The 15,950-nt window shown below is 48.1% G+C and overlaps 1 protein-coding gene across 1 annotated transcript; it reads right to left on the bottom strand.

Moving 5' to 3' along the window:
- Positions 1-725: 725 nt before the first annotated feature.
- On the bottom strand, positions 726-15,576 carry LOC149434148 (uncharacterized). The gene is made up of 5 exons (XM_089664039.1): positions 15,516-15,576; positions 14,877-15,131; positions 11,016-11,288; positions 3,733-3,818; positions 726-2,633 (listed from the first exon to the last, which is right to left on the bottom strand). Exons 1-5 carry the CDS (start codon positions 15,574-15,576, stop codon positions 2,559-2,561), a joined length of 750 nt encoding a protein of 249 aa, XP_089520165.1. The 3' UTR covers positions 726-2,558.
- Between the last annotated feature and the right edge of the window lie 374 nt (positions 15,577-15,950).

Below are 15,950 nucleotides of genomic sequence, written 5' to 3'. Positions count from 1 at the left end.
TGGAGGGGGGGGGGCTGATATGAGAGAGGACTGCTGATGTGATTGGGGTGTCTGATCTGAAGGGAGGACTGCTGATGTGATGGGGGGGTCTTGTATGACGGGTGGACTGCTGATACGATGGGGGGGGCTGGTATGAAGGGAGGACTGCTGATGTGATTGGGGTGTCTGATATGAAGGGAGGACTGCTGATGCGATGGGGGTGTCTGCTTTGAAGGGAGGACTGCTGATGCGATTGAGGGGGGGGGGGTCTGGTATGAAGGGAGGACTGCTGATGCGATGGGGGGGCTGGTATGAAGGGAGGACTGCTGATGTGATTGGGGGGGTCTGATATGAAGGGAGGACTGCTGATGTGATGGGGGTGTCTGATATGAAGAGAGGACTGCTGATGCGAAGGGGGCATCTGATGTAAAATAATTCCTTACAACATGTTCATTCATTGAGAAGTGACGTCATGATCTCCACCTTGTCTTCGTCCAATGAGAAAATGCAAAATGTTCCCTGAATGGCGCTCATGCTGAGCAAGCAACCTCTTGCCGCCATTCACTTTTCATTCGATGTTTCAGTAGAATTGCTGGATTTATAATGATAGCTGCTTTTCATTCTCAGATCCCTATAGATACAAAACTGCGCTCCATTCTGCCCGCTTGTTCTGTCCACCTCCTGAATGTGTAGATTTTGCCATAGGATCCTCTCTATAGTAAAGAAAAACCCATTCACAACATCCAGACAAGTGAAGGACACTCTCCAGGAGGTGGGCGTATCATTGTCAAAGTCTACAATCAAGAGAAGACTTCACGAGAGCAAATACAGAGGGTTCACCACAAGGTGCAAACCATTCATAATCCTGAAGAATAGAAAAGCCAGATTAGACTTTGCCAAAAAAAAATCTAAAAAAGCCGGACCAGTTCTGGAGAAGCATTCTTTGGACGGATGAAAATAAGATGAATCTGTACCAGAATGAGGGGAAGAAAAAAGTGTGGAGAAGACTTGGAACAGCTCATGATCCAAAACACACAACATCATTTGTAAACCATGGTGGAGGCAGTGTGATGGCATGGGTGGAGGCAGTGTGATGGCATGGTAGAGGCTGTGTGGTGGCATGGGTGGAGGCAGTGTGGTGGCATGGTGGAGGCTGTGGGGTGGCATGGGTGGAGGCAGTGTGGTGGCATGGGTGGAGGCAGTGTGATGGCATGGTGGAGGCAGTGTGGTGGCATGGGTGGAGGCAGTGTGATGGCATGGTGGAGGCAGTGTGATGGCATGGTGGAGGCAGTGTGGTGGCATGGTGGAGGCAGTGTGGTGGCATGGGTGGAGGCAGTGTGATGGCATGGTGGAGGCAGTGTGATGGCATGGGTGGAGGCAGTGTGATGGCATGGTGGAGGCAGTGTGGTGGCATGGGTGGAGGCAGTGTGATGGCATGGGTGGAGGCAGTGTGATGGCATGGTGGAGGCAGTGTGGTGGCATGGGTGGAGGCAGTGTGATGGCATGGTGGAGGCAGTGTGGTGGCATGGGTGGAGGCAGGGTGGTGGCATGGGTGGAGGCAGTGTGGTGGCATGGGCGGAGGCAGTGTGGTGGCATGGGCGGAGGCAGGGTGGTGGCATGGGCGGAGGCAGGGGGATGGCATGGGCGGAGGCAGTGTGATGGCATGGGCGGAGGCAGGGTGATGGCATGGGCGGAGGCAGGGTGATGGCATGGGCGGAGGCAGTGTGATGGCATGGGTGGAGGCAGTGTGATGGAATGGGCATGCATGGCTTCCAGTGGCACTGGGTTATTGGTGGTTATTGATGATGTGACAGAAGACAGAAGCAGCCGGATGAATTCTGCCGTGTTTACAGATATACTGTCAGCCCAGATTCCGCCACATGCAGCAAAGTTGATTGGACGGAGCTTCACAGTATAGATGGACAATGATCCAAAACACGCTGCAAAAGCAACCCAGGAGCTTCTGAAGGAAAAGAAGTTGAATATTCTGCAATGGCCAAGTCAGTCATCTGATCTCAACCCCATTCAGCATGCATTTCACTTGCTGAAGGCAAAACTAAAGGCAGAAAGACCCACAAAGAACAACTGAAGACAGCTGCAGTTAGAGCCTGGCAGAGCATCAGAAAAGAGGAAACCCGGTCTTTGGTCATGTCCATGGGTTCCAGACTTCAGGCAAAGCATCAGAAAGGAGGAAACCCAGTCTTTGGTCATGTCCATGGGTTCCAGACTTCAGGCAAAGCATCAAAAAAGAGGAAACCCAGTCTTTGGTAACGTCTATGGGTTCCAGACTTCAGGCATAGCATCAGAAAGGAGGAAACCCAGTCTTTGGTCGTGTCCATGGGTTCCAGACTTCAGGCAAGGCATCAGAAAGGAGGAAACCCAGTCTTTGGTCATGTCCATGGGTTCCAGACTTCAGGCAAAACATCAGAAAGGAGGAAACCCAGTCTTTGGTCGTGTCCATGGGTTCCAGACTTCAGGCAGTCATTGCCAGTAAAGGATTCTCAACAAAATATTAAAAATGAAATGTCTCAACAAAAGCAGATTCATTCTTCAATCTGCGATTATTCTCTAGTGCAGCATCAGATCACACTACTTGTTTTGTGGTCTTCTTCTTCATTCCTTTTTTTCTGACATTTTCTATAAATAACAAATATCTAAAAAAAAAAAAAAGAGGAAAGGAGAGAGAAATTACAAAACTGAAATAAACTGAGAGAATGGAAAGAAGGGAAGCATGCGGGGAGTGAAGGAGGTAAAGAAGGAAGAAAGAAAGACACACCCCGCCTTGGTTGTATCAGCAAGCGGCAGGTGAAGTCAGAGGTGTTGCCCCCCATGCATTGGATAGGAAGAAATGTGCGGCTCGTTTCGTTCTAAACCAAAAATTTCATCATTCGGAGATCTGGATATATCCAAATTTCCAAATGACGATAGTGACGAATTTACATGAATCTGAAATAACGAAACAAAATTTCGTCTGAATTATCCAAATTAGAAGCAAATTCAAAATGTAAACATATTGCTGACTATTGCTGATTTCCTTCAAAGCCTGAGTGTACCAGGGGCGGACTGACAACTCATGGGGCCCCTGGGCAATAGGGGAGCATGGGGCCCCTGTGTCCTCACCAACACCCAAAAAAGCCTATGAAAAAGCCAATGAAAGGTGCCAGGGGCATCTCATGGGGCCCCCTACTGACCCCAGGCCCTCGGGCAGTGCCCAAGTGCTCGAATGGTCAGTCCGCCCCTGGAGTGTACTAGTGTTAGAATACAGCCGTCTTGTGAAATTCGAATTTTGAAAAGAATAGAATAAACCAGAATATACTAGAATAGAAGAGGATAAAATTCAATAAAATAAAAAGAAATTTGATTTTCAAACAGAATAGAACCAGCTGTTCTTCACAATGAATTCGAATTGATTCAATATTTTCAATTCGAATAAGATTTGAATACTGCAAGTTTACTGGAAAAATCTGGTTGAAAACGAATAAAGGAAACAAATTTTGTTACAAATGCAACAAAATAAAACGAGAATGTTAACAAATCGATACGAAACAAAACACTCTTTTACAGGCATTCAAATTTTTTTTTGTTCTATGCCTTTTAATTGCACATTTTGATGCGTTTTAATTGCGTCTTTGATGCGTTCTGCATTTTTGGGATGTGTTAAGGTTGCTAGGGGGAGGAGCCTGTTGTCATAGATGAAATGCACGAAGAATGCATGTACACGTGTATGATGAGCTACAATGTTGCACTACGTACCGATAATCCGACCACGATGACGATGATGATTGCTGCAACTCCAACTCCAAGACCGATGTGTCCTGAGGAATGCAGAGCGGGCTTTTCTGTGGAAATATTTCTAGATTTTAGTGCAGGTTTACAGAAATGTTCGAATCTTAACGAATTTTGGATCATTTGGGCCAATTCACACAGGTGCGCTGATCTGCATTTTATGCAGATCAACGGAAGGACATCTGAAAAACAATCATTTCCATCGTGTCGTATTTGCACCTTAACGCTGCGTTGCGCTAAAATGCAACATGTATGCACTTTAGCCATTTCCTGTCCGGACACTTTCACCCCCTTCCAGTCCGGACACTTTCACCCCCTTCCAGTCCGGACACTTTCACACCCCTTCCAGTCCGGACACTTTCACCCCCTTCCAGTCCGGACACTTTCACACCCCTTCCAGTCCGGACACTTTCACCCCCTTCCAGTCCGGACACTTTCACCCCCTTCCAGTCCGGACACTTTCCCCCCCTTCCAGTCCGGACACTTTCCCCCCCTTCCAGTCCGGACACTTTCACCCCCTTCCAGTCCGGACACTTTCCCCCCCTTCCAGTGTGGACACTTTCCCCCCCCCCCTTCCAGTCCAGACACTTTCACCCCCTTCCAGTCCGGACACTTTCCCCACTTCCAGTCCGGACACTTTCACCCCCTTCCAGTCCAAAAACTTTCACCCCCTTCCAGTCCGGACAATTTCACCCCCTTCCAGTCCGAAAACTTTCACCCCCTTCCAGTCTGGACGCTTTCCCCCCCTTCCAGTCCGGACACTTTCACCCCCTTCCAGTCCAGACACTTTCACCCCCTTCCAGTCCGGACACTTTCACCCCCTTCCAGTCCGAAAACTTTCACCCCCCTTCCAGTCCGGACCATTTCTCCCCCTTCCAGTCCGGACACTTTCACTCCCTTCTAGTCTGGACACTTTCACTCCCTTCCAGTCCGGACACTTTCACCCCCTTCCAGTCCGGAAACTTTCACCCCCTTCCAGTCCGGACACTTTCACCCCCTTCCAGTCCGAAAACTTTCATCCCCTTCCAGTCCGGACACTTTCACCCCCTTCCTGTCCGGACACTTTCACCCCCTTCCTGTCTGGATGCCACTTCCAGTTTGGACACTTTCACCCCTTCCAGTCCGGACACTTTCACCCCCTTCCAGTCCGGACACTTTCACTCCCTTCTAGTCTGGACACTTTCACCCCCTTCCAGTCCAGACACTTTCACCCCCTTCCTGTCCGGATGCCACTTCCAGTCCAGACACTTTCACCCACTTCCAGTCCAGACACTTTCACCCCCTTCCAGTCAGGACACTTTCACCCCCTTTCAGTCCGAAAACTTTCATCCCCTTCCAGTCTGGACAATTTCACCCCCTTCCAGTCTGAAAACTTTCACCCCCTTCCAGTCCGGACACTTTCACCCCCTTCCAGTCCGGACACTTTCACTCCCTTCTAGTCCGGACACTTTCACCCCCTTCCAGTCTGGACACTTTCCCCCCTTCCAGTCCGGACACTTTCACCCCCTTCCAGTCCGGACACTTTAACCCCCTTCCTGTCCAGACACTTTCACCCCCTTCCTGTTCGGACAGGAAGGGGGTGAAAGTGTCCGGACTGGAAGTGGCATCCGGACAGGAAGGGGGTGAAAGTGTCCGGACAGGAAGGGGGTGAAAGTGTCCGGACAGGAAGGGGGTGAAAGTGTCCGGACACTTTCACCCCCTTCCTGTCCGGACACTTTCACCCCCTTCCTGTCCAGATGCCACTTCCAGTCTGGACACTTTCACCCCCTTCCAGTCTGGACACTTTCACCCCCTTCCAGTCCGGACACTTTCACCCCCTTCCAGTCCGGACACTTTCACCCCCTTCCAGTCCGGACACTTTCACCCCCTTCCAGTCCGAAAACTTTCACCCTCCTTCCAGTCCGGACACTTTCACCCCCCTTCCAGTCCGGACACTTTCACCCCCCCTTCCAGTCTGGACACTTTCACCCCCCCTTCCAGTCCGGACACTTTCACCCCCCTTCCAGTCCAGACACTTTCACCCCTTCCTGTCCGGACACTTTCACCCCTTCCTGTCCGGACACTTTCACCCCCTTCCTGTTCGGACACTTTCACCCCCTTCCTGTCCGGACTCTTTCACCCCCTTCCAGTCCGGACACTTTCACCCCCTTCCTGTCCGGACACTTTCACCCCCTTCCTGTCCGGACACATTCACCCCTTCCTGTTCGGACACTTTCACCCCCTTCCTGTCCGGACACATTCACCCCTTCCTGTTCGGACACTTTCACCCCCCTTCCAGTCCGGACACTTTCACCCCCCCTTCCAGTCCGGACACTTTCACCCCCCCTTCCAGTCCGGACACTTTCACCCCCCTTCCAGTCCGGACACTTTCACCCCTTCCTGTCCGGACACTTTCACCCCCTTCCTGTTCGGACACTTTCACCCCCTTCCTGTCCGGACTCTTTCACCCCCTTCCAGTCCGGTCACTTTCACCCCCTTCCTGTCCGGACACTTTCACCCCTTTCCTGTCCGGACTCTTTCACCCCCTTCCAGTCCGGACACTTTCACCCCCTTCCTGTCCGGACACTTTCACCCCCTTCCTGTCCGGACACATTCACCCCTTCCTGTTCGGACACTTTCACCCCCTTCCTGTCCGGACACATTCACCCCTTCCTGTTCGGACACTTTCACCCCCCTTCCAGTCCGGACACTTTCACCCCCCCTTCCAGTCCGGACACTTTCACCCCCCCTTCCAGTCCGGACACTTTCACCCCCCTTCCAGTCCGGACACTTTCACCCCTTCCTGTCCGGACACTTTCACCCCCTTCCTGTTCGGACACTTTCACCCCCTTCCTGTCCGGACTCTTTCACCCCCTTCCAGTCCGGACACTTTCACCCCCTTCCTGTCCGGACACTTTCACCCCCTTCCTTGCCGGACACATTCACCCCTTCCTGTTCGGACACTTTCACCCCCTTCCTGTCCGGACACTTTCACCCCTTCCTGTCCGGACACTTTCACCCCCTTCCTGTTCGGACACTTTCACCCCTTCCTGTCCGGACACTTTCCCCCCCTTCCTGTTTGGACACTTTCACCCCTTCCAGTCCGGACACTTTCACCCCCTTCCTGTCCGGACACTTTCACCCCTTCCTGTCCGGACACTTTCACCCCCTTCCTGTTCGGACACTTTCACCCCCTTCCAGTCCGGACACTTCCCCCCCTCCAGTCCGGACACTTTCACCCCTTCCTGTCCGGACACTTTCACCCCTTCCTGTCCGGACACTTTCACCCCTTCCTGTTCGGACACTTTCACCCCCTTCCTGTCCGGACACTTTCACCCCTTCCTGTCCGGACACTTTCACCCCTTCCTGTCCGGACACTTTCACCCCTTCCTGTTCGGACACTTTCACCCCCTTCCTGTCCAGGCCAATTTTCAGCTTTCAGCGCTATCACACATATTTATTAACATACTGTCACCCTAACAGTACAGTGGTATCAGAAGTGACATCATTGCTTACTACTGTTCATGTGATCACTGATTGGCTAATCAGTGATCACATGATCGGGACCTCACACAGAGGTCCCGTACAGCGGAGGACACAGCGGGCACCGGATCACGGTGCTGCGCTCTCTCAGGGAGCGCACACAATCCAAAATGTCAGGCGCTGTTTATGAACGGCAACCCGCCCCTGGACTGCCACCGTCTGGCCGTTTATATACAGCAGCCGGAAGGGAAGTGGTTAACGCAACACAACGGATGTAAGCGGATGAAGATGCAGCGGACCAATGCGGGTGTGTATGTTAACGACACCCCCACATTGGTCCGCAGAACGCAGTGCGATGTGCAGAATCGGATCGCATAGGTGTGAATACCCGTGCAATCCAATTCTAGTGCGGAACCAAAAAAGGGTCCTGCGTGTTCTTGTTGCGGGTGCGGTGCATTTACAGTCATACATAATGTATGACTCCGATCGCACGGCACACAAATCGCGTGTGATTGGCACAGGAATGGCAGCACAGTTCCTGTGCGAATCACATGGGATGTACCGCATCGCATGTATGTGTGAACCCGGGCTTTGCCTTTTGCTGCCAGAGCCACCTTTGCATTTTTTTTTTGTACGCACATTTAACCCCTTGCCCTCCAGAGGATTTACCCCCCCCCTTCCTGACCAGGCCATTTTTTGGCGATTAATTTAACTGGCAATTGCGCGGTCATGCAACGCTGCACCCAAATTAAATGTACGTCCTTTTTTCCCACAAATGGAGCTTTCTTTCAATGGCTTTTGATCGCATGTGTGATTTTAATTTTTTGCGCCATAAACAAAAAATGATCAACAATTTTGAAAAAAAACAAAACAATATTTTTTGCTTTTTGCTATTAAACGTGTCCAGTAAAAAAAATTGAAGTCCTCACACACACGGGACGTTTTTACAGCCACTGTTTTGTTTTTTGATGTTTTTTTCTACAGCCAGTAAACCCCCCAGCATGTTCTCCTGGTGTCCATACACACAGAGACTGGAATCAACGGTTTTTTGGCTGGGACTATTTTTGGCTGGAAAAAAAAACCCGGGACTAGTGGGCTTCTAGAGGAGTTTTTTAGCTGTAAAAACGGTCTAACAGTGAAAAATGTGGTAAAACGCGGAAAACCGGTGTTTTTTGACTTTTTTATACCGAAAAAAAAAAATTGGGGGTCAAAAAAACTGCTAAAAACCGATAATGCGGAAAAATGCAGGAAGACGCCGCTAAACACTAACGCAAACCATTGACGTTTTTGGGTGTTTTTTTCTACAGCCAGTAAACCCCCCAGCATGTTCTCCTAGGTGTCCATACACACAGAGACTGGAATCAATGGTTTTTTGGCTGGGACATTTTTTGGCTTGAAAAAAACTCGGGACTAGTAGGCTTCTAGCAGAGGCGGACTGACAACTCATGTGGCCCCCGGGCAATAGGGGATCGTGGGGCCCCTGTGTCCTTGCCCAAACTCAAAAAAGCCTATGAAAAAGGTACCAGGGGCATTTCATGGGGCCCCCACTGACCCTGGGCCCTCAGGCAGTGCCAAATGGTCAGTCCACCCCTGGCTTCTAGATGAGTTTTTTAATTGTAAATGTGCTCTAACGCTGAAAAACGCGGCAAACCAGCATCTTTGGATGTTTTTTGACCAAAAAAAAAAATTTATTTTGGTAAAAAAAACCTCTAAAAAACACAAAAAAAATGCAAATGCAAAAAGAGGCGGCTAAACGCAGATACAAAAACGTTAAAAAAACCCTGAAAAACTCACATTTTTAATGTGACTTTACACAGCTAATGTTACCAGCTCCCACAAACGTGTGCATGGAGACTTGAAATCTGAATTTCATCATAAATTTAGGCCAAAATATATTCTGCTCCGTGTCTTTGCTAAAAAAAAAAATCCCAATACGTGGGAGTACTGGCGGCGATCAGCGACTTATAGCGGGACTGCGGCTGGCATTCTGATACTGGGGGGGAACTGACTGGGTGTCACTGAAAGATACAGCAGAGAAAATAATGATTTGATCCCCTGCAGATTGTGTAAGTTTGCCCACTTACAATGAAATGAAGGTTCTATAATTTTTTATCATAGGTGTATTTTAAATGATAGAGACAGAATATCAACCAAAAATCCAGAAAAAACACACGATTCAATGTTATAAATGGAGTTGCAGTTCAGTGAGTAAAATAAGTATTTGATCCCCTACCAACCAACAATGATTCTGGCTCCCACAGACTGGCCATGTGCTCGTGTGGTACACAGATCAGTCCTGTCAATGTAAGAAGGCGCTCCTAACGACAACTCGTTATGTGTATAAAAGACACCTGTCCACAGGTCTCTTTCTTCCATTCAATCCTCACCACCATGGGCAAGACCAAAGAGCTGTTGAAGGACGTCAGGGACAAGACTGTAGACCTGCACAAGGCTGGAATGGGCTACAAGACCATCAGCAAGGAGCTTGGTGAGAAGGAGACAACGGTTGGAGAGATTATTCGCAAATGGAAGATATACAAAATAACCATCAATCACCCTCGGTCTGGAGCTCCATGCAAGATCTTGCCTCATGGGATAAGGATGATCTTGAGAAAAGTGAGGGATCAGCCCAGAACTACAAGGGAGGAGCTTGTGAATGATCTCAAGGCAGTTGGGACCACAGTCGCCAAACAAACCATTGGTAACACAGTACGCCGCCATGGATTGAAATCCTATCGGGCCCGCAAGGTCCCCCTCCTCACGAAGGCACATGTATAGGCCCATCTGAAAGTTGCTGATGAACATCTAAATGATTCAGAGAAGGGCTGGGAGAAAGTGCTGTGGTCAGATGAGACCATAATTGAGCTTTTTGGCATTAACTCGACTTACCGTTGTGTGGAGGAAGAAAAATGCTGACTATGACCCTAAGAACACCATCCCTACAGCCAAGCGTGGAGGTGGAAATATTATGATTTGGGGCTGTTTCTCTGCTAAAGGTACAGGACGACTTTGTCGCATTGAGGGGCCAATGGACGTGACCATGTATTGTAAAATCTTGGATAAGAACCCTTTTCCCTTAGCCAGAACACTGAAGATGGGTCATGGATTGGTCTTCCAGCATGACAATGACTCAAAACATACCGCCAAGACAACAAAGGAGTAGCTCAGGAAGAATCACATTAAGGTCATGGAGTGGCCTAGCTAGTCTCCAGATCTTAATCCTATAGAAAATTTATGGAGGGATCTGAAACTTCGAATTGCCCAGCGACAGCCAAGAAACCTTAAGGATTTAGAGATCTGTAAAGAAGAGAGAACCAAAATCCCCCCTGAGATGTGTGCAAACCTGGGAACCAACTACAAGAAACATCTTACCTTTGTGTTCACCAACAATGGTTCCTCCACCAACTACTAAGCCATGTTTTGCTTGGGAATCAAAAACTTATTTTACTCACTGAACTGCAACTCCATTTATAACATTTTTGTGTTTTTTCTGGATTTTTGGTTGATATTCTGTCTCTATCATTTAAAATACACCTATGATAGAAGTTATAGACCCTTCATTTCTTTGGTGGTGGGCAAACGTACACAATCTGCAGGGGATCAAATCATAATTTTCTCCACTTTAAAACACCAACATGTCAGAAAAAAATAAAAAAAAATGCAAAAACAGAATCAATGAGTTGGAAAAAGGATCCCCCCCCCTTGTGTCAGTATTTTGTGTGAATGAGCAGACGTACCCTGTAAAGTGCTCTTTATTCACCATATAAATATACCCGTACATATCTTACCTACAATAACACAAGTTTCCCGTCCTGTAATATCGCCTCCAATTCCTTCTGCAGTCCCGTGGCATCTATAGCAGTCCCGGTCGCTCTCGCTTAGACCGGTCAGCGTCATGGTGAGGTTCAGAATGGTACCGGAAAGCCGGATACGACTCCTGTAATCCAATATGCTGTGTACCAAAAATGAGGCCACGTTCTCAGCTCCATTTGACAAATATATTTTTGGATCTTTCTCATCTGGGCCACGGCAGGCCATGGTGGGCGACTCTAGAGAGCTTGCTTGCAAATGAAGAAAAAATAAAGAAAGTGGGTGATAGGTAAGTGACACTCTATAATATTCTCTATTCTATTGTTCTCATACCCCCAGGTGGACCCATCTGTGAAGTATGAAATCAGAGGGGAAAGCACATACAGTATAACCGCTTGCCCTCCGCCCTATAGTAGAAATATTGCTACAGGGCGGCAGGGCTGCGCAAAATCACGTATATACAGTTGCAAGAAAAAGTATGTGAACCCCTTGGGATTACGTGGAGTTTTGCATGAATTGGGCATAAAATGTGCTCTGAACGTCATCTAAGTCACAACAATAGAAGAACACAGTCTGCTGAACATAATACTACACAAACAGATGTTGCCATGGTTTAATTGCACATAACATGTAAACATTCACAGTGCAGGGAGGAAAAAGTATGTGAGGCCCTAGCTTAATGACTTCTCCCAGAGCTAATTGGAGCCAGGAGTGAGCCAACCTTGACTCCAATCAGTGTGATGATATTGGATGTGTTGCTGACACCTGTTTTGGGTTTACTGGTTTCAAGAAGCACTGCCTGATGTGAACCTTGCCTCGCAGAGAAGAGCTCTCAGAAGACCTACGATCAAGAATTGTTGACTTGCATGAAGCTAGAAAGGGTTACAAAAGTATCTCCAAAAGCCTTGATGTTCATGTGTCCACGGTAAGACAGACTGTCTACAAATGGAGAAAGTTTAGCACTGTTGCTACTCTCCCTAGGCGCGGTCGTCCTGTAAAAATGACTGCAAGAGCACAGCGCAGAATGCTGCATGAGGTAAAGAAGAATCCCAGAGTGTCAGCTAAAGACCTACAGAAATCTCTGGCACATGCTAACATTTTTGTTGACACATCTACAATAAGGAAAACATTAAACAAGAATAGAGTACATGGGAGGACACCACGGAGGAAGCCATTGCTGTCCAAAAAGAATATTGCAGCACGTTTGAAGTTTGCAAAAGAGCCCCTGGATGTTCCACAGCACTACTGGTAAATATACTGTGGACAGATGAAACCAAGATTGAGTTGTTTGGGAAGAACACACAACGCTATGTGTGGAGAAAAAAAGGCACAGCACACCAACATCAAAACCTCATCCCCACTGTAAAACATGGCGGAGGGAGCATCATGGTTTGGGGCTGCTTTGCTGCCTCAGGGCCTGGACGGATTGTTGTCATTGATGGGAAAATGAATTCCAGAGTTTATAAAGACATTTTGCAGGAAAACGTACGACCATCTGTCCGCCAACTGAAGCTCCGCAGAGGATGGGTGATGCAACAGGACAATGACCCAAAGCATACAAGTAATTCAACAAAACAATGGCTGCAACAGCACAGAATACGCCTTCTGGAGTGGCCCAGTCAGAGTCCTGACCTCAACCCGATTGAAATGCTGTGGCATGACCTTAAGAGAGCGATTCACACCAGACATCCCAAGAATATTGCTACACTGAAACAGTTTTGTGAAGAGGAGTGGTCCAAAATGACTCCAGATCATTGTGCAGGTCTGATCTGCAACTACAGGAAACGTTTGGTTGAGGTTATTGCTGCCAAAGGAGGGTCAACCAGTTATTAAGTCCAAAGGTTCACATACTTTTTCCTCCCTGCACTGTGAATGTTTACATGTTATGTACAATGAAACCATGGCAACAGCTAATGTTTGTGTAGTATTATGTTTAGCAGACTGTGTTCTTCTATTGTTGTGACTTAGATGACATTCAGAGCACATTTTATGCCCAATTCATGCAAAACTCCACGTAATCCCAAGGGGTTCACATACTTTTTCTTGCAACTGTATATGTGATTTGCATTTCTGGGTAGGGGGACGCGAGCCGCCTTACCTGCGCCACCACTGGTGGCTAGGGATGTTAATCAATGGGTCCTGGCTGGAGAATCCCTGCCAGCACCCGGCGATCATCGGGCAAAGCTGACAGTAAACAGCACAGGTCTCTCTCCTGCCAGCAAGGACATGCTGCTTTGTATCTCTCTGCACAGCAGAGAAATACAAAGCAGCATGTTGCCCTAGTATAACAAAAACAAAAGAAGGGGGACGAAAAAAAGGCTGCGCACCAAAAAAAAGGCTAACCTCAATGGAATTTATTATGCACCATAGACAGATATAAGCCATCGGAGACATGACAATCCTGCATGACAGAGGACCATAACTCCCCCTCAGAGATTACAAGAGGGGACCCTCAAGAATGGACCAAGGATAGAAAATGGTCCACTGGGACTATCCTAAACCAAACCCTCCAACACCCAACCCCAGATACAGTCAACCCCACCAACCCTCTCAACCCCCTCAGAACACCTCCACAAGAACCCACAAAACACCCCTCCCCTAGGTAGAGGGCCCTCCTGTCCCGCCAGCCTCCTCACTGTGGAAGGAGAGGTGCTGAAGGAGATAGTATCAACCCACTGACACCCCCAACCCCCTCAGGACCCACAAAACACCCCTCCCCTAGGTAGAGGACCCTCCTGTCCTGCCAGCCCCTTCACTGAGGAGTACCAACCCACTGACACCCCCAACCCCCTCAGAACACCTCCACAAGTACCCACATAACACCCCTCCCCTAGGTGGAGGACCCTCCCGTCCCACCATCCCTCTCACTGAGGAAGGAGAGGAGCTGAGGGAGATAGTACCAACCCACTGACACCCCCAAACCCCTCAGAACACCCCCCACAAGGACCTACAAAACACCCCTCCCCTAGTTGGAGGACCCTCCTGTCCCACCATCCCCCTCACTGAGGAGGGAGAGGAGCTGAGGGAGATATTACCAGCCCTCTGACACCCCCAAACCCTTCAGAACACCCCCACAAGGATCCACAAAACACCCCTCCCCTAGGTGGAGGACCCTCCTGTCCCACCATTGACTGTATGGTGCACCATGCAAGATCTCACCTCGAGGAGTGTCAATGATCATGAGAACAGTGAGGAATCATCCCAGAACTACACGTGAGGATCTTGTCAATGATCTCCAGGCAGCGGGGACCACAGTCACCAAGAAAAAAAATGTATGTCTAACAAATGATGACTGATTTGCATGTTCATGAGGGAAATAAGGATTTGATCCCCTATCATTCAGCAGGATTTCTGGCTCCCAGGTGTCTTTCATACAGGTAACAAGCTGGGATTAGAAGCAGTCTCTTAAAGGGAGTGCTGCTAATCTCATTGTGTTACCTGTATAAAAGACACCTGTCCACAGGAGCAATCAAACCATCAGATTCCAAACTCTCCACCATGGCAAAGACCAAAGAGCTGTCCAAGGATGTCAGGGACAAGATGGTAGACCTACACAAGGCTGGACTGGGCTACCAAACTATGGCCAAGCAGCTTGGTGAGAAGGTGACAACAGTTGGTGCAATCATTCACAAATGGAAGAAACACAAAACAAGTGTCAGTCTCCCTAGGTCTGGTGCACCATGCAAGATCTCACCTCGCGGAGTGTCAATGATCATGAGAACAGTGAGGAATCATCCCAGAACTACACGTGAGGATCTTGTCAATGATCTCCAGGCAGCTGGGACCACAGTCACCATTCATTTTTTTGTCATTGAAGGTCATTGAAGTGCACTACTTACCGGAGGTGCATGGGAACGTTCCTCCTCCGTCTTGGTTTAAGGTCCAGGTAAAATTATTATATGTGCCAGAAACGTTCAGCCTTTTGGAGAAGGTGTCACTGTTCGTCCAAAGTGTGAAAATGAGCGAGTTGCGTTTGTACAGAGAGAGTCCTCGAATGTCGATGGTTTTCTCGACCCAACACTGTATGCTGGTGGACTGGCCAACTTCATGGCTCGTCCTCTCTGGTACCTGATGGATGTATTTCTCTGCCATTGCTATAGGGGGAGTAAATAATTAAAAAAACAGCGAGTCAAGGGATTAAAGAGCACCTGTCATTAAATTATGAATAGCTGTACAGTGTATGTAAACCCAAAACCTATTTCTCATGATATTGGACACCATCTTTTACTCTATACCTGCATGAGCATTGCCAGCACGGGAAACCCAGGGCATGTTCCCTACATCTCTCTCTCTCTTGGTGCCCCGGGTCCCTATGGCCCAACTGCCCACAACTCTCAAATGATGAGAGAGATATTTTCTTTATCATACCACTTTTTAAATCTTTTTACGAAAAAGATACGGTAAAGAAATCTTGACATGGATAATGCATTTGTAACACTTCCAGAGGATTTAGAGGGACGAAGTATAAAATCGCTCACTATCAGGAAAGATGATGAAACTGAGACAGATGAGAATCTGTGAAGCCGGGGGAGATGGCATTTCTTCAAGCTGCGGACAATAAAAAATCAAGTCGTTATGAAGGGCAGTGTATTCATGATAACCAATTGTTATTAATAACATACTTAATAAAAAATAAATATATATATATACACACAAATGCATTTCATATTTATTGACTACTGGCAACCAGTTTGAGTTAAATCAACTCTTCCTAGCAATGATAATGCCCATTTACTTATCCCTGCTTGTGCATTCCTGTATGTGACGGGTTATGTCCAGTGGAATTCAAGTGTTACTAAACCCACAACAGTACAATCAGTCTGTAGATGTAACAAAGCATTCTTTTTATACTCGCTGAGGAACCTAAGGGGTTAATCCTCCGAATTGTGTAAAAAGGCTGTTTGATCCTGTCT

Source organism: Staurois parvus, unplaced genomic scaffold (genome assembly GCF_062004578.1).
Source record: "Staurois parvus isolate SC_StPar_1 unplaced genomic scaffold, SC_StPar_1.0 ptg001819l, whole genome shotgun sequence".
Lineage (NCBI taxonomy): Eukaryota > Metazoa > Chordata > Amphibia > Anura > Ranidae > Staurois > Staurois parvus.
Note: the sequence above shows the minus strand (reverse complement) of the source record. Positions and strands in the feature narration are given on the sequence as shown.